The 18,643-nt window shown below is 48.7% G+C and overlaps 2 protein-coding genes across 2 annotated transcripts in view; one reads left to right on the top strand and one right to left on the bottom strand.

Moving 5' to 3' along the window:
• The window catches only part of WRAP73 (WD repeat containing, antisense to TP73), a 14,334-nt gene extending 1,115 nt beyond the window's left edge, over positions 1-13,219 (top strand). The window contains exons 2-12 of the mRNA XM_029962372.1: positions 816-968; positions 1,530-1,646; positions 7,027-7,099; positions 7,744-7,847; positions 8,608-8,694; positions 9,227-9,361; positions 9,454-9,531; positions 10,844-10,949; positions 11,426-11,551; positions 12,268-12,459; positions 12,756-13,219. Coding sequence (XP_029818232.1) covers positions 816-968; positions 1,530-1,646; positions 7,027-7,099; positions 7,744-7,847; positions 8,608-8,694; positions 9,227-9,361; positions 9,454-9,531; positions 10,844-10,949; positions 11,426-11,551; positions 12,268-12,459; positions 12,756-12,865 — 1,281 coding nt within the window. The 3' untranslated portion in view covers positions 12,866-13,219. The remainder of the gene's footprint in view (positions 1-815; positions 969-1,529; positions 1,647-7,026; positions 7,100-7,743; positions 7,848-8,607; positions 8,695-9,226; positions 9,362-9,453; positions 9,532-10,843; positions 10,950-11,425; positions 11,552-12,267; positions 12,460-12,755) is intronic.
• Positions 13,220-14,083: 864 nt separating this feature from the next.
• Positions 14,084-16,740, bottom strand: TPRG1L (tumor protein p63 regulated 1 like; the record flags this gene model as incomplete). Its single annotated transcript, XM_018079304.1, has 5 exons — positions 14,084-14,505; positions 14,737-14,965; positions 15,656-15,809; positions 16,375-16,551; positions 16,631-16,740. Coding segments are annotated over 4 exons (636 nt in total), but the record flags the coding sequence as incomplete, so codon positions are not given.
• Positions 16,741-18,643: the final 1,903 nt, after the last annotated feature.

Raw genomic sequence — 18,643 nt, forward strand, 5'->3', positions numbered from 1 at the left:
AGGCCTGGCTGAGGCTAAACGAACCGTAGGTAAATTAATTGGTGCTTTAATTAGTACCTGAAGGGAGCCGCAGGAAGGATGGAAAGGGACTTTCTACAAGGGCCTGGAGGGACAGGTCACGGGGGAATGGCTTCAAAGTGCCGCAGGGCAGGGTTAGAGGGGATAGTGGGGAAAATGTCCTCTCTGAGAGGGTGGGCAGGCCCTGGCACAGGTTGCCCAGAGAAGCTGTGGCTGCCCCATCCCTGGAATTGTCCAAAGCCAGGTTGGACGGGGCTTGGAGCACCCTGGGCTGGTGGAAGGTGTCCCTGCCCATGGCAGGGGATGGGACTGGATGGGCTTTAAGGTCCCTTCCAACCCAAACCGTCCTGGGATTCTACGAAATAAAATAATAGTTATAAGATAAAGAGTCATTTTGTAAGAGCAGAATTACTTAGCCGGGAGTGATGGAATGAATGAGGATTCTATTTATTACTGTAACCTCCTTCCCTCCTGGTTTAGCTGTTCTCATTGTAGTTTGCAGTGGAGCTCAGTGCACACAGAATAGAATTACAGAATCACAGAATGGTTTGGGCTGGAAGGGACCTCCAAGATCACCCAGTGCCAGGGATGGGGCAGCCACAGCTTCTCTGGACAGCCTGTGCCAGGGCCTCCCCACCCCAGGGAGGAATTTTTTCTTGAAAACGTGACTCTGACCCTCTCTGAACTTACACCCTGGATGGCAGTGAGCTGGGCAGTGGCAAGGCCTTGGCAGGGACAGTCCCAGTGCTCCAGCCCAGGATGCTGCCCCTGCTTAGCCCTGTTCCTGTCCCGCTCAGGCCTCGTGTGTCCAGCACCGCTTGGTGGTCCGGGATGTGAGTTCCCTCCAGGTCCGCCAGCTCTACACCTGCCTGGATAAGATCCAGTACATCGAGTGGTCATCGGACTCCCTGTTCATCCTGTGTGCCATGTACAAGCGAGGGATTGTCCAGGTGAGGACAAAAGCAGGAGAGAATCTGTTTCCTGGTGGGAATTTGGGTGTGCTGGGAGTGAGAGCTTAATAGCCAGCACTAGTCTGAAGGTCTACTGAAGTTCCTGATGTTGATAATGCAGTTTGAGGATAACCCAGCATGCCAGGATTTTTAAAGCCATAACAAACATCTTACTTTGAAAAAGAATATTTAGAATAAAAACATTTAATAAAACAAATCAAAGCTGGAGATTATCCTACCAGTTTCTTACTGCAGTAGAAAATAAATAACATGCAGACTTGTTGAACAGACTAAAACTGTTTTTTAAGTGTTGAATATTCAGAATATTTGTCACAGAAAAACCAACCCCACCTCATTTGCCACTTCCATTATCACCCAGAGGGGTGGGACTCACTTTTGCAGTGGGATCCAGCGCCAGTCCTTCATGGCCACGGGCGGTCAGGGCTCCTGGGCTGCCTGGAATGGGGTGCAGCAGCGTGTTCTCAGCTGTAGGGAATTCCCCTGAGCAGAGGGGTCGATGAGCTGTTGTTCCCTGCACTGTCTGCTTGCCCCCTGCCCCAGGTCTGGTCCCTGGAGCAGCCGGACTGGCACTGTAAGATCGACGAGGGCTCGGCGGGATTGGTGGCTTCCTGCTGGAGTCCGGACGGGCGTCACATCCTCAACACCACCGAGTTCCATGTGAGTGTCAAGTCAGGATTGCTCTCCACGGTGTCAGATGTTGCTGTCTGCCCTTTGCCTCCTAAAATAACCCAAAGCTCTTAAAGCTGCAGTGGTGGTGGAGAACACGAGTGTAGCTCTGTGTTCCTGTGTGTAACCCAGGTTAATTCCGGGATGGATGTTTGTTGTTCCATTAACATTTTCTTCTCTTGCTTCTGGGGATAAGATAGAAAATGGACTCTCAAATTTGAAGGTAAAATTATGTGTTTGAGAACATATTCTGATAATTTTGATATTTTTATGGCATTCATCAAATTTAGAATTTTAGAAATCCAATATGTTGTTTGCAGGATTTCTAGCAAAAAAACCCCAAACAACAAACCCAAGCCATATTTGTTTGAGTGATATGTAATTAAAAAATACAGGCTTAGGTTTATTGACCTGTAAGGTGAGATTTAGATCCAGGTCTTGGAAATACTTTCCCAGTTGTTTGATTTGATACACAGGAGTCAGACTACTGATGGAACCAGTTGGAAAATTAAAATTAAAACACCTCTAAGTGCTTATTAAGAGCCATATCGGGGAATGCACACTATGGCAGAATCCAAGTTGGAAGGCCTGTGGTTTCTGACTGGTCCACCTTTGGATTAGAGCTGATGACTCAGTACAATAACGAAGGGTCAGAAAATAGCCAAGAACTACATATGAGAGCTACATTTCTCCTTGTGTTTACTCTTTTCAAACCTTTGGCTGGGTTTTAGGTGGCAGGGTTTTGTGCCATGGTCCTGGCTAGCACTGAATTCACATGCTGCATTGCAAGATTTCTTCCTTTTTTTTTGGGCAAACCCCAGTGTCAGGGGGTACAGACAGGGACTGTGTGTGTGCAGACCCACCCCTTTAGACTGTGGAGTACGAGGAGTGATGAGTTTAGGCCTTGGTTTTCCCGGGTGTGAATTACTCTGATGGCAATTAAAATTAAAAAACGAGCCCAGAACTGCACCCTGGAGGCAGTGCAGCCATCCCTGCTGGCCAGGCAGCAGTGGAGGAGTCAGGACACTGCAGGCGGGTACTCTGCGCTCCCAGGGAGTATCTCCTGGCACGTGTGTGTGGGGGTGGCCCAGCAAGGATTTATTGCCTCCCAACAGAACTTGCTTTGACCTTAGAGGATTTCATTAAGCCTTTGCCAAGTTGGCATCTGTGTTGGGATAAGTTTCCTCTCCAGCTGTAAACAGGTTGCTAAATTAGCTGTTGTCAGACAGCTGCCTGGGCCCGGCCGCGCTCCGAGCTGTGTTTACTCCCTCTGCTAAATCCACAGTCTGGGGGGACAGACGTGGGCAGTGCTGGGGGCAAACTGTGAGGATATTTAATATCAGCATGTTATCAAATCCAGTGATTGCCTGGGGGATTTGGGGGTTCCCCACCAGCCAGCTCAGCTCGGCTTTGGCCTCCTGACACTTTCAGAGAGCACCAACTAATCACTCATGTAATGCTTCAAGTCAGTGTGTGAGCTCCACTGAAAGCTCAGAAGTTACTTTCTTATTCCCTGATTTTTTTTTTTAAGGGATGTGTTTGTACTTATTAATTTCTAGCAGTCTGTACTTACCAGTGCCTCAGAAAAATCATTACAGAATCTCAGAATAGCTGGGGTTGGAAGGACCCTCTGGAGATCATCCAGTCCAACCCCCTGCAAAGGCAGGGTCATCTGGAGCAGGTGACACAGGAATGTGTCCAGGTGGGTTGGGAATGGCTCTAGAGAGGGAAACTCCATGCCCTCCCTAGGCTCCTGTTCCAGTGTTCCATGGAAAGAAATTCTTCCTTGTGTTGAGGTGGAACTTGCTGTCATTTATGTCATTTATGGCTATCACTCCTTGTCCTGTTGCTGGGCACTACTGAACAGAGTCTGGAACCAGCTTTTGACACCCCCTTTTGGGATTCAACTAACTTGCAGTCAGTCTTTTTGTGGTCTGCATTTCTCTCCTAAGATCCCCTCTGGGAGGCAGTGTCCTGTGGAAGATATCAAACCAGTGCTGTTGTTCCACCAGAGTTTAGAGGCATAGGTGACAGGTGAAAGATCTGGAGAAAGCAAGTGGATCCTCTTCATGTCCCTGGAAATGTTTAAGGCCAGGTTGGACAGGACTTGGAACAACCTGGTCAAGAGGAAGATGTCGGTGGAACTGGATGATCTTGAAGCTCCCTTGCAACCCAGACCATTCCAGGATTCTGTGCTTCCTCATGACCCTTGTGTTTTGGGATAAATGGTGTGAAGATGTTCTGGAGTCCTTCTCTGAAGAGCTGTGCTTATAAACTACATACACTGTACTTTCTCTCCTTCCACATTAGGTCCTTAAGCATTAAGGAGCTTCTCTGGAACTCCAGCAGCAGGGAGAAGTGTGTGTTTTTGTGTGTATCCGGGCTAATCCTTAGTAACTGTGAGTGGCTGCGTTGGCTGAAAAATGCTTTCTGGCGAGGAATGTGCTCCGAATAATCTTCTGAAATCCAGTGCTGACAGACACTGCTATGTAAGGGGCCGAGTGACCCAGTCAAGTCTGGGACAAGAGTTGACAGTCATTTGAGCTGTAGGTTGTTTAAAAGTGTGTTTTTGTCTGTTGAAAATCACCAGTCCTACACCTGCCTGGAGCTGTCAACATCGGGCCGTAGTCCTGGGCACGGCGCTGGACACTGTTTATCACGTTACCATCCAAATACTTTTTATTTCTCAGCTGTTTTTAGGCTATTTTAAAAATGCTTCTGCTTTTGGTTTGTTTTTCCACTGCAAAACAACAGCTGAAAACTTCTCAGACACCATTATCGTGAGGATTTGAGTTTGACAGCTCCCCTCAGTCGAGTCATCGATGCTGGACAGAAAGTATCCCCCAAAAGGAGCAGTGGAGAAGGGCTTGCTGCAGAATTAATGGACCATGGTCTGTTCTCCTGCTACAAAGGCAATTGTCCCTTCCCCCCAAATTCCATGAGAAAGGCAACAAGCAGCAATGCAAATTTCCTGTCATTTTTGAAAAGTTTTGTTTCTCTGTTTGATGTTTCTGTCTCTCCTGATCCTTTCTGTGAGCTGTGACATAATCTTTCTAATCTTCTTCATCTAATTTATGTTGACAACTTGGTGAGATTGTGGAATAATGTTCTAGGTGGGAGTATGTAGGTTTTCCCTTTCTGTCACAATTTAATTGTAAACACACTGTTAATCCAGGTAGGGGGGTGTGAAATCCATGCATTAAGCACATAATGTGAGATTCTCAGTTTGTGGGAATGTCTGACTGTGCACAAATGGAACAACAGAAAAGGATCCTGATTGCAGGAATCAAAATGGTTTGGTTTTGAACGTTTCTTAAACTGGACCAAACCCTCAGGTTGTGTGAGTTGGGTGAGAGGTTACAGAGGGTTGGGGCAGAGTGGGTCCATGGACTCTGACTTGCAGGTGTCATTTGAGCCTGCAGCCCTGGTGGGAGAGAGGGAGTGAAGCTGAACATGCAGCAAGCAACAGGACAAGAGGAAACGGCCTCAAACTGTGTCAGGGGAGGTTCAGGTTGGACACCAGGAGGAATTTCCTCCTGGAAGGGGTGGTCAGGCCTAGGAAGGGGCTACCCAGGGAGGTGATGGAGTCCCCATCCCTGGAGATGTCCAAGGAAGGACTGGACGTGGCACTCAGTGCTCTGGGCTGGGGACAAGGTGGACATCGGGCACAGGTTGGACTTTGAGGCCTTTTCCAACCCAAGTGATTCAGTGGCTCCATGGTGGAGCAGAGATGGATGCAGAAAGACTTCAAAAGGAGGGTGTAATTGCCTTTTCCCTGCGGTGGAGCCTCGGGCAGGGCAGAGGTGACAGTGGGGGCTCAGCGTGGGATGTGCTGTGTCTCACCTCCAGACATTTCCCTCTTCCTGTGCACTTGAGATCCATGTGAGCAGCAAGGTTTTGCCTCCTGAGGCTCAGAGCAGCCAAGGTGGTCCAGGATGGCCAGTAGAGCTGATTGTGAGGCCAAGTGGCAGCACAAGTGTAAACTCGGATGCCTTTGTCAGGAGAAATGACGATCCAGCCCTCAGCATTCGAAGCCTGCAGCTGCTAAGCTTGTATTAAGTGGCTGGGGAATGTGTGCTGTGTGTTTTGCTCGGGGGAGGCAGAGCAGCCAGTGCATTTAGGGCTGCAATTAATAGTCCTCAGCAGCATTTCAGCACTGCAGTTGCTGCAGGAGAATGTGTGGAGGCATCGTGTTGGTATTTTTAAAGTAAACCTTGCAGAGGAGCAGTCTGACAACGCTGGGCTCCTGTGGCCGGAAGTGAGGGGTGCAGGGATAAAACCTGATTAATGTCCTTCATCTCGTGGATTCCTCCAGGACCTGCTACACTTGTAGGGGGGATTCTGCCCCTCTGCCCTGCTCAGGTGAGACCCCACTGCAGAGCTGCCTCCAGCTCTGGGGGCCCAGCACAGCAAGGACATGGAGCTGCTGGAGCGAGTCCAAAGGAGGCACCAGGATGATCAGAGGGATGGAGCAGCTCTGCTGGGAGGAAGAAGCTGAGAGAATTGGGATTGTTCAGCCTGGAGAAGAGAAGGCTCCAGAGTGACCTAATTGTGGCCTTCCAGTGCCTGAAGGGAGCCCACAAGAAAGATGGAGAGAGACTTTGGACAAGGGCCTGGAGAGACAGGACAAGGGGGAATGGCTTCAAACTGACAGAGAGTAGGTTTGGATTGGATATTAGGAAAAAAATCTTTATTGCAAAAAACTTTACCTGCAGCTCTTCTGGAATCTTACCTCAGTGCAGTAAAACACAAGGGAAGAGCTGTCTGTGGTTGCTGCAGCTCCAAATGCAAAGGTTCCCTTGCCATCCTCAGTGTCCCTGGGGCTGGGGCTGCCGTTGCCAAGGGAGAGGGAGTATTTGTTTTTAACTGGATAATGTGCAGATGGCAGGGCCGAGCCTGGGGTGCAGCTGTGACCTTGGGGAGCTGTGGGGAGGCTGGGTCTGCAGCTGCCTGCCCTCTGCAGCTCCAGAAATCCCCTGAACACCAGTGTCATGCCTTGCTTGGCAGGGCAGGTTTGGGGTGTTTTCTAATTTTTCAGTAATTCTGTAACATTGCCTCCTTCTATGTGGCTGAGGAGGGAAGTGCAAAATACAAATCTCCACGTTGTTGGTGTGAATTTTGTGCACCCCTCTAGAGTATTCAGTGTGGTGCAATGTAAATTTGGGGTAAATACCCTGCTATCTGCAGGGGGCTGGGAGAGAACTCCTCACCCACATTGAACCATACTGAGTAGCCACAGAGTTTAATTAACCACAGAAGGTTCATTGATCTACTTTGTGTTGCTGAACTAGGCTGATGTTTTTCTATTTGCTTAATTCTTTTTTTTTTTATCTACAAAAATAACCCAAAGTGCTCCCTGTCTCTCTGCCAGCTGCGGATAACGGTGTGGTCCTTGTGCACCAAATCTGTGTCCTACATCAAGTACCCCAAAGCGTGTCAGCAGGGTGAGTGTCACACATCTACCCAGCAATGGCCTTTTAATGTGGCAGACAGGAAAAAATGAATTCAGTGTGAAGGCATAAAATTAAACTGGATGTACTGTGGTGAAAAAACATTAATCCAAAGTGGCCTTTCTCATCTTTTGCACGTGGAAGGGTTGGAAAGGGAAGCTCGTGCCAAGGCTGTCAGGCCACATGGCTGTGGAGAGCAGTTTCCTGCCTGAGGGTTGTGTCCCACAGATGACAAAGACAATTATGTATTCCAGATAAAATTGTAGTGGATGGGAAGCAATGCCTGAGAGTTGGTGGAGAACTGATGGTTGCATAACTGATCCATTTAGCCAGGCTAAATGAAGTGCTTACTTGAAATCTGTGGGGTTTATATAACAACTGTCAGTGATCAGATGTGTTTTGAAGCTCTGCATCCTGAGGAATTGTACATTCCAAGCTCAAAAATTGCTGACACAAGCGAATCAGTAACACTGTGCTCTGCCTTGATTAATGTGACCTTCTGCGAAGAGATTCTTTCTGCTCTTTCATTTCTGCTTTGAATTGGGAGTAACTGTTCTTCACTGAAGACTCATCAGCCGACCTGCCTTGTTGTCTCTCTTCTGTTTAACACAGTTCTAATGAACTCTGTCCCCTGGCAGGGGTGGTTTTCACCAAGGACGGGCGTTACATGGCCGTGGCAGAGCGCCGCGACTGCAAGGACTTCATCAGCATCTTCGTGTGCAGCAACTGGCAGCTCCTCAGGGTAAGCTCTGCCCTCTCCTCCCACTGCTGCATGTGTTGTAACATTACTACAGTAGTAATAGTGAGAGTAGCAAGTGCTAGATACTCAGAATGTGCGATATAAACTGTTCACTGGTGAGATCAGTCCAGGAAGGGTGACACTGCTGTGGGGGACTGGGTGGATCTGAGCAATTAAACCGAGCAGGAACTTGTCTATGTGTAGTGTCACCTCTGGCTCAGGAATTCTGAGGCTTGCTAGAAGCTGATAGAAAAATTTGGGAACTATCACTAAGTGCTTGTTGTGTTCCTGAGCTCTTCCCTAATAATCTTTGTTGTGGAGGTTGTGGCTGCTCCATCCCTGCAAGTGTTCAGGCCAGGTTGGACAGGGCTTGGAGCAACCTATTCTAGTGGAAGGTGTCCCTGCCCAGTGCAGGAGTTGGAACACAATGAGCTTTAAGGTCCCTTCCAGCTCATACCATTCTGGAGTTCTATGATCCTGTACCAGACTTTGAGACAAGGAATTCTACCTGGATTTCTTGACTGTTTCAGTGTAACTAGTTTAATTTTCTTATGAAAAGCTGTTCATTTGAAGGTATGGAAACTTTTGCCCTTTCTATAAAGGGAAGCAAATATTACAAAAGGAAATATTTCTGTTTCTACTCTGGCGTGCAAAAGGCTCTTTTGCATTTGTGGTAGCCCTTGAAAGTATAAAACTGAACATTCTGTCAGGATTTGTTGACATAATATTTCAAATGGGTTTGTGGTTTCTCTTTTGGGAGCAGCATTTTGACACTGAAACACAGGATCTGTTTGGGATTGAGTGGGCTCCTAATGGCTGTGTGCTGGCAGCGTGGGACTCGTGCCTGGAGGTAGGAGAAAAGCAGATGATTTTCTTGAGAGAGTTCAACTGGTCTTTAGGCATCATGTAGAAAGCAGTAACTAAAAAAACCTGGTGTTTAAAATGTTTCTTTTAAACATAAAATGGTTTGAGTTCAGCTTTTGTTTAATATTGTACTTATATTTGGGATGGATGCCCTTGCAAGTGGGTGTCACCATTCTGTAAATCTTCAATGACAGCAAATTCTTTCTAATTTATCTTGCAAAAAATAATTGATTGTAGACATTGCAGAAGGTGCTATTGAAATAATAATGGAAGAATCCTCTGTGAGAGTCTTCTGCAGCTTCACTGATATTGCACTGCACAGTGATTTTACAGTTATAAAACTACTCATCCAAAAAGTGAACCATGAAGCCTGGAGCCGGCTAACTCGTAGATAAGAGACCATGACCTCTGTATTTAACTTGCTGCATTTTAAACAGAGAGAGTTTGGGAGGAGTGCTTTGCCTGCCTGTGGTCTCTGACACTCCTGCTGGTGTTCAGAGTGCCTGTCTGTGTTGCAGTACAAGCTCCTGCTGTACTCCCTCGATGGCAGACTGCTCTCCTCCTACCGCGCCTACGAGTGGCCTCTGGGCATCAAGTCGGTTGCCTGGAGCCCCAGCAGCCAGTTCCTGGCAATTGGCAGCTTTGATGAGAAGGTGAGAAATAGGTTTGTTTTCTCCCTCTTTGTTCTAAAGCATTTGTAGAGCCCTGTCCTGACAGTCTGCTCTTGCAATGCTTCCTGAACCAGGTGCGTATCTTGAACCACGTGACGTGGAAGAAGATCACAGAGTTTGAGCATCCAGCAACCATTGCCAGCAAAAAGACTGTGAGTACAGATCCAAAATCCATGGGGTTGTTAGCAGAGCTTTGGTGCTGCTGTTTGTGTCTGAAAGATGCTGATAAATGCATTTCATTTTGGAGACCTTGATTTCCCCCCCCCCAACACCTAATTAGGGCTTGGGAAATTGCATGAAAACTTGGGAATGTAAGAAAAATGGGGGAATCCTTTCAAATTTGATGGGATATGTGTCTGTGATCTTCTCCTTAGCACTAAGAGATTCTCAGATGCTCCTGTCATATGCCAGTGTATTTGGTGTAGGTGGTGGCTGCATTACAGATTTGGGTGTGCATCCCATGGGAAGGAGGAGGGATTTGTCTCAGCTTTATACAGTTCCTGACTTTGATCACAATCCAGTTCCAGTGATGTTTAGAGGCACATCCTGTGTGGACAGGCTCATCCAGCTCACCTAAAGAGCATTTCCTGGAACATCTGTCAGCATTGATTTTATCCTTTATACCTGTACCTGCAAGGCCTGACAGATTCTGGGTCGTTGGCAGCAGGCACAGAACTTTAGTCTTGTTCCAAAAATCCCAGGCTGATCTCATCCACAGAGGTAACAAGAACAGTGTGTAGAGTTGTTTGCCACTGTAGGAGGGACTGCACAGGTCTCCTGGCAGAGTCTGTGTGTGGACTGTAACTCTGCAGTAGTCACACGACTCTGCTCATGTCCCTTAACCAGAAGAAAGGCACGAGCCATTAAAGCACCTCAGCAAAGCTTCTCATGGCTGAGAAATGCCTTTACTTCCAGTTAGGTGTAAAATATGTCATGGAAAACAAATGGAAATAGCTCTGTTAATCTCCACTACACAGGCAGGAATTGCAGTTGGTGCTTTTTAGCCTGGTGCTTGTGTTTGGGAATATGTTGTAGGCATGCTGAAATATTTTTGCTATTTCCTTCTGCAATGCTGCACTTGGTTTGAGTTTATTTATGATAGAATCAGATTAAAGATTGTTGGCTGCAAAAATGAAATCCATGTTCCCACTGTAATGAGGATGATTTATTTTCCAGTCAGGAATAATGAATGAGGGGCGCTGTGGCAGATTCATTCCTTGTAGACTTCAAGGTTTGTGTATTTGTCACAGGAGTGTTTTTACTGATCATGGTTCCAAACAGCCTGGGATTCCCTGGGAGTGCTGAATTCCATGTCTGTCTACCAAAGCCCTTTCCTCTGATGAACCAGGGGATTCTGAGATATAATAAATGTGCAAAGAGTCAGTGGGGTATGGGTGTTTGGTAACAGCCCATGATCAAACTCTCCAAGGCCCTTCCGTAGAACTCTCACTTGTTTCTTTGTAGATTGTGTACAAAGAAGTGGAGAAATCCCCATCTGTTGAAACAGAGAGACTTTCTTTCCCTCCAACAAAAGCATTGGCCAGTTCTCTCTTCAGCACACAGAGTAAATGTAAGCCAAAGTTTACTTAAACAAGACACTTGAGTTTGCCATGGGAAGTCTTTCTATAAATAAATGGTATAGGTGAACTCTGCCCCTTGGATGGTGGAACAGATCCTCTGGATGTTCTCAAGAGCAGTAAAAACCAATCTCATTGCTTGTGGCACTGTTAATGACCTTTGTTTTGCACCAATGTTTGAAATGTTAGTTAAAAGGTAGTGGAAATTCTGACCCCTCCTTATTTTCCTAATTTAATCTCAGACCTGCCTGGATTTCCAGCCTTTCCTTTTTTGTCGGAGGGCTGGAAATAATAAGCTGGTTACATGAATATGCAATATCTTAAAAGAATTGAAGTTTTGACTGGAACATCTTGGAGAAGAGTAAAATGTGGTCCTATTGCTTCAGAGATGATGGGTTTTAACAGCTGGGGTTTAAATGCATTGTCCATTCAGGCTCACTTAGTGAAGTGCTTTTCTTTCCCGTTCCAGATGAGATCTCCCAGGTGCCAGTTTCTTTACAGTATATCAAACCAGTTGCTGACAGGGCAAATCCCAAAGTGGGAGTTGGGATGTTGGCGTTCAGTGCAGATAATTGTTTCCTGGCAACCAAAAATGGTAAGTTCTGACTGCTCTGCCTTAAAGGGAAACCCTCTCTGGGAATGGGGGGGTTTCCTTATTGCACTTGTTGCTCTGTAAAATCAGCTCTGCTGAGACGTGTAACTACAGAGGCAACCCAGCCTCTGTCTTCTAGTGTATGTCAAGTGGTGTGAGCTGCCAGAATGGCTGATCAGAGCAGGAACTCAGCCTTGGCTCTGTATTTGATGAAAATAGTAGGTTTTTGTATTTCTTCAAGTGTGTGCAAGGTCACTGTGTTGAAAATGGAACATGCAAATCTTCCCCTCCATTTACAGCCTGGGTCTTGTGAAAGGCAGAACTCTGCACAGCCTGTAGCAGGGGGGATTCTGACTGCCTCAAATAGTGAAAGTCATGGAATTAATGTTCCATCTTTCCCTTCAATGATCCTGAGGAGCTGTTCATGTCTGGATGCCAAAGCTGTGGGTCAGGTGCAAAATCCATCAAACAGACTGATGAGATAAAAGCCAGGGAAGAACTGGGAGATGTACTAAGTCACTTCTTTTACCGTTTTTGCAATATTTCCGAGGCAATGCTGAAGGCTTTGCTTGGCAAGACTCTAGTGGTAGCACCCCTGGGGTGCACCTAGAGGTTTGTGTTGTGTTAATTTATGTTTGTGTCAGTTAATACCCGTTTAAAAACCACAAGTGTGACCCTTTCATCCTTCAAGTCTTATGTGACTGGCGCTTCCTTTGCAGACAGCATTCCCAACGCTGTGTGGGTCTGGGACATCCGGAGGCTGAAGCTGTTGGTGGTGCTGGAGCAGCTGTGCCCCGTCCAGGGTTTCCAGTGGGACCCCCGGCAGCCGCGCCTGGCGCTGTGCACGGGCACCAGCAGAGTGTTCCTGTGGTCCCCCGCCGGCTGCGTGGCCGTCCAGGTGCCCGGGGAAGGTGAGGCCCTGCAGGAGCTGCCACCAGCTGATCAGGGGTGAAATAGCTTTCCACTTATTAATCACTCCGAGTGTTACCATGAAAATGGCTCAGGTGTGTTCTTGGAGCTTCTTGAAAGCAGGTATTTTTATCCTCAGAAAAAGGAGGAGCTCACAATGAGGCAGCGAATGTCAAATGTATCAAGGACAGAGCACGGGGCTGACAGGGATTTGTGTGACTGATTCCAGCTGCCTTTTCCTCCAGCAGGAGGACGGGCTGCCAGCTCCTTGCTGACACACTCTGATCTCTTCCTGCAGGCGACTTCCAGATCGTGTCTCTCTCCTGGCATTCCAGCGGGGACTCCATGGTGCTCCTGAGTAAGGACAACTGCTGTGTGTGTTACTTAGAAAGAGAAGAGGTAAAATAAAAAAATTAAAATGCGCTAAGAATGCTCCCAAGTCTGAGGAAGAACGAGGAAAAGGGTAAAAATGTGTTGCCCAATCTGAAGTGTTTGTATTTATAAATTATTTATTTGAAGGAGCTCCAAGCTCAGTGTGTGAAGTATTGTGATTGCACTTGAGTGATGTAGCAACTGAAATGTAGGGAGTGAGTCTGGATTGCAAGAAAAACCTGAATATTGATGGAGTTGAACATTTCTCTGTGTCAACTCTGAACCCTTATTTTCCAGGACTGTAGCTCTGTGTGTATATAATGTATAGCTATTATTTAAATTTTCTAATTTCCAATAAATATTTTGATAGTTACAAACTATAAACCTGCACCTCTGCACTCTAAAGTCTGTGTCAGTTTGATGTGATTATGCAGTGACTTATCCCAACATGAGGAAACTGTTACTTGCACACAACATGGGAGGCAGTAACTGTGCCTGGGCCACTGTGGATTTATTATATGGAATCTTTACAAGAGCGATGACAACTGACATTTCAGGATGTTGAATTACAGGCAACTGAAATGGCAGGTTTTGTCCCAATTCTCTGGTGCCAGCTGGGAGTGGGTGATTTGGTAGGGAAGGAGCAGTTGGACTGTCCTTCCACTGTGTCCTTCCAAGGAGGGAGCCCCTTGTGTAGGAATTTATTGGATGTTTTTTCTTGTGATGCCTAATTTCACAGCCTGTCTCCAGAAAATGAAGAACAAAGACCAAATTGAGTTGAAATCTAACTTTACTGCAAGGTTAATGAAAACTGAACAGACAACTTAGAAAATGCACAGAGAGGGACAATGCAGCTTGTTGCATTCCATCAGGACTCCAGCTTTTTTATGAGTTTCACAAACACACACCTATGTTAAGGCCAAAAAAACACCACTGCAGCACAGTGTTTATCCAGCAGATAAAGGCTTTGATAAAAGGGCATGGAGAGAAGGTCATGCACAAAGAATCACCTCTTCAGCAATGCCAGCTCAGTGTCTCTTGTGCTGCTTCTCAATTTAATCCCTGGACGTGAGGCTCAGGGCAGGAATGTATAAAGCAAGGCTGACACACAGTGCTGAAAGTTTTTTTTCTCTGTCTCCATTAAAAAGTCCTGGCCCAAACTAGAGTAGATTTCAGAAAAATGGCTAAGAATATCAATCTAACCAAAATAGAATTCCTTTTCAGTTTTACAAAGAGCAGCTTTGAAGGCAAATGTGTTGGTGAGGCTTTTGGCAATGTTCTCTCACAACAGTCTTTATTCTGTGGCTGCAGCAAGGAAACAGAGGAAGTTCCAGTGGGTTTTTAGAGGGATTTTTACAAAAAGCATATTCAGAGTTCACCAACTGCTGCTGAGCAGGTGGAACAGTGCAGCTTTAGCAAAAGCCAGCAAATATTGTTAAAGACTGACTGACAGCTTTCAAAACTCCTAACAGGCATTAATGAGAGCGCTGAGATCACGGAGATTGGAACAGTAATTCCTCTTTAGACAACACTAATCAGTCCCAAGCACAGGGTAGGATCTGACACCATACACAGGGATACAGCAGTAACGTGGCACAAAGGTTCTATTGTACAGCAGGTACTTGGGCAGGGTTTCAGCAGGTTCCAAGGGCACTTCATGAACAGGAAGAACAGGCCTGGAAGGACACGGAACACGCCGCTGCTCACCCCACAGGGACCACGCGGGCTGTACATCAGGTACAAAATACCAGACTGACACCACCCTGTGTCTGCCTCAAATCCAATCTGTGCATTCCCCAAGCGACCTGGAGCTGTCCTACAACCACCCCCCTTCCTTCCCCCAACTCCCCTTTGCCCGTTGTGCTCTGCCCTCAGCGCGCTCTCCCCGGGGACCAACAGCAAGTCACCTGCCCTTCCTTCAACAGGGGACAGCAAGGGGGCTTAAAATCCAATTTTTCCTCTTGTCATGGAGTAGCCCAGTTTGGCCTCGTTGTTGATGAAGGACATCAGTCCCAGGTAGGTCTCGATGAGGATGGGCCGCTCCAGCACCAGGACACCAGAAGCACTCCCTGGCACAGGGCCCTCCTTGTGGGCTTTCTTCACAGCCTGGATCAGCTGTGTTTGGAAGTTTTCCAGCTGAAAGAAAAAAAAGTCACCTTGTTTTTCCATTGTTTTACAAACTGTTAGGGAAACAGCTGCTGATGTGGAATGGAGAAGGATTAACACTAAAGCCGGAGTTGTCAGGGATCTCGTACTGTGATAAATGTCACATTCTGATATTTAACCTCAATGAGTCACGCAGGACACTATTGACACGTGACTTAAACGTGGGCTGGATGGGTAAAGATGTGTCAGTGACCAAGTGTTTATTTCTGCCCTGATGACTGATGTGTTGCACTTAAAGCATTCTAGTTTTAAGGAAAACTCCAGAGGGAATCACCTATTCCAAGAAGGACTGAGAACCCCCTCAGTGAAGGTTTTCAGTGAGCAATTAAACCAGCTGTTAATTAGCTGGCAGTCCTAGAGGAAAAATCCACCAGCCTGTCAGGTAAGTAAGAGCAGGAATAGGCCATGATCCATTTGCTTTTCGGTTTTACAGGACTCTGTGCTTCTGGAAGTTTCAGTTTCCTCTGTGCTTCATCCAGTTATGGGTGGCTGGAGGAAAACAGGCATGCTGCAAGTCAAAATTTGGGGACTGGAGAGATACAGCTCACAGTTCTAAGTTCCATCTCTGACGTGACTCCTCCTGTTTGATGCACTGCTTCAAAGTAATCTGAGTTGTATCTGGCCTATGAGCTCAGTGATCAGGACAGGCCCGTTCCTTACCCGGCACAGGGATGCGACCTTCTCGTCAGCGTCTGCCATGGGGTGCTCGGTGAAGGTGATGTAGGGGATGTTGGTGGACCAGGGGTTCCACCTGTTGATGAAGGAGGCCCTGCTTTGCTTGTCCCACTGAATGCGGATACCGACGCCTTCCCGCCTGCAGTGGAGACAGGAATTAACAGGGGAAGACTTTCCAGTTGTTGAGGCACCTTTTAACTAGAAAGTTCTGCCTGACAAAGACAGTTGAAACTGGAAGCTGAAATGCAAGTGATAGGAAATCTTTCCTGTAGGCAAGAATTAGCATTAATTCAGCCCTTAAACATGCAAAGGAACCTTCCTATGAGCTGACAGCAAGAAGGTGAAACTCCTTGGACATCTGGGACGTGGAACTTGACCTGCACAGCCTGTGAAAGCCCATGTGTACAGGGGACCTGACAACACTGAGGTGGTGCTGCTGCTACTTACTGCGTTACATAATGGTGACAAACTCCTGCTCCCAAATCTACTCATCTTGAAAGTCCTTGAGCAACTTGCTATTAATGCAACTACTGACCGTATCAGCAAACCAGCAGCTACCCTGAGGTCTTCTAATGAAGCTTCAGGAATTGTTTGCAGAGCTAAGTAAGTGAAAAGAAGAATTCTCTGACCCTTCCAGTGATCAGCATCAGGCCAACATTGTTCACAATAACAAAGGTCGTTACAGAGTGACTGTGGCAGCTTACTTGTTCAGAGATTTCGGTGGGAACTCGAACTCTCCCATAGAGATGGTGTCCACAGCGCTGAGGGCGATCCTCGTCACCTGCTGGCACTGCAGGCTGATGAAGTTGTACTTACACACCAGGAGGGACCAGTCCGTGATGAGGACAAGACGCTCCTTCTCATTGTTCCAGTGATCGATTCTGGTAAGAGAATGGGACGGAGCTTTAGTGGTTCCGAGGCCGCCCTGGCGCTTCTCCCCCCGTGCCCCTCGGGACTCACTCTGTGAGCAGCCACACGCTCTGCACCTCCCCGTCCTCGGCGGGCAGCACGACCACCCGGATCTCGCTCACCGCCTGCTCGATGGTGCCGGGCTGCGGGGGGAAGGCACACACAGGTCAGGGCTGCGGGGGGCTGTGCGGGGCGGCGACCCCGGCCGTCGGCCCGGCCCTTGCCCGGCGCGCACTAGCACGAGGAATGTAGCCCGGAAGCACGAAGTACTGGTCGCAGGCGGGCGGTCGCGGGCCCGCCGTGTGCGGACGAACACTGAGCGGCCCCTCAGCGGTCTGCCGGGCCGGCGGCGCGGCGGATAGAAAGGGCGCCCGCCCCCCGGCACGCAACAGCGTGGCGAGCCCCGGCGGCTGCCCGGGGCCTACCGGGCCGGCCTTCTGACCGGTGATTGTTCCCCCGGAGCCCGGCGGGCGTCGTCGTCGTGCCCGCAGCGCAGCATCGCGGGGGGTCTCGCAGAGAGCCTTCCCGGAGCGAGGAGCGAGCTGGGGCCGGCTGTACGGGGCTGCCCGTGCCTCCCCGCTCCTACTGGCTGCGGGAGCGGCACTTGCAGCCCCGGCTCGCTGATCGCGAAGCGAGGCACTGCAGCGATCGGTCGCGTCGCGGAGCGGCGACTGGCAAGCCGGCTCGCGTCACGGGAGGCGGCACCGGAGGATGCGCGGGCGGTACCCGGACAGAGCCCGGCCGCCGGGATGCGGGGCACGGGATGCGGGGCATCCGTTACCCGCGCTCTCTGGGTAACGGGCGCGTCCCCATCACGCGCCGGGGCGGTGCGAAGCGGCGGATGCCGTCACTGTCGCTTGCCCAGAGCTGTGCTGGGTACCAGGTGCCGTCACCGTCACGCACAGGAGCTGCATCAGGTACTGTCACCATCACACACCGAGACTGTACCGGGTACCATCACTGCCCCACACCTGGGGCTGTACGAGGTGGTGGGTGCTGTCACTGTCCCTTGCCCGGAGCTGTATTAGGTACGAGGTGTCTCTGCTCTCGCACATCTGGGACTGTATGAGGTACCAGGTGCCGTTCCTGTTGCACACTCAGAGGTGTATGAGGCCTGTCTTGGCTCTGCCGTGGATTTTCGGGGCTGAGGAAGACAAGCACATGACATACAGCACAGAGAGTCCAGCGGGAAGCCCTGGGCTTAGCCAAAATGATGCTCTGCTCTGCCCAGGTGGTCTGGAGAAGGATTCTGATGTACCCACAAAGCAACAGGATTTGTGGACCTACAGCGGTCAGTTGGAGCTCCTGTGAAGCAAATCCAGGTCAGAGGTATGAGATCCTTAAACACCATCAGGTCAGAGCTCAGGAAGGTACTGGAGCAGTGCAGGTCTGGGGACAGGACTGTGATTTGAGAGCCCCGACACCCATATCACACCCAGCACGCTTGATAGCGAAGATTAAATAACGCTGGGAATGAAGGGCATGCTGATGTTTGGGTTTCTGTGGGCTCTGGCATGACTGCAGATATTATCATCACTGTTTATGGAACTATATCAGATCTTGGACCACTGTCAGTGCTGTTGTACCCAGAGCCAGAGGATGACATCCTTGGCAGGCGGCTGTGCTGGGAAATGATATAAGATTGAAAACATACCAAATTGACTTCACAGATGGGGTTGGGTTTCAGATATCTGACTTTCACATGTGTCCCACGAATTCCCTGCTGTGTTCTCTGCAGCCCTTGCTCACATGGGCCTGTTTAGGTGGGAAACCTTGCTGCTGTCTTTAAAGAGACTTTACAAGAACTGCAGAGCTGACTTTATGCTTGGTCGCTCCTCGTGCTGTGCTCAAAGCGCAGCTTTTCCCAGAGGAGCTTCCCCTTCTCCCCACTGGCAGCCTGCTGGGGTGGCTGTGGCTGGGAGGGTCACCATGCCAGGCCAGCCAGGACCCTGCAGGGAGTTGTGTCCTGTCCGTGTGGCAGCCAGGCTTGTCACCTGAGACAGTGTGGGAGCTGTGGCTGGACTGATCCATCCCCATTCCTGGCCCCGAGCCGTGTCCTGGAGA

The sequence above is a fragment of the Manacus vitellinus genome, unplaced genomic scaffold, assembly GCF_001715985.3.
Source record: "Manacus vitellinus isolate BGI_N305 unplaced genomic scaffold, ASM171598v3 scaffold_46_pilon, whole genome shotgun sequence".
Taxonomy (NCBI): domain Eukaryota; kingdom Metazoa; phylum Chordata; class Aves; order Passeriformes; family Pipridae; genus Manacus; species Manacus vitellinus.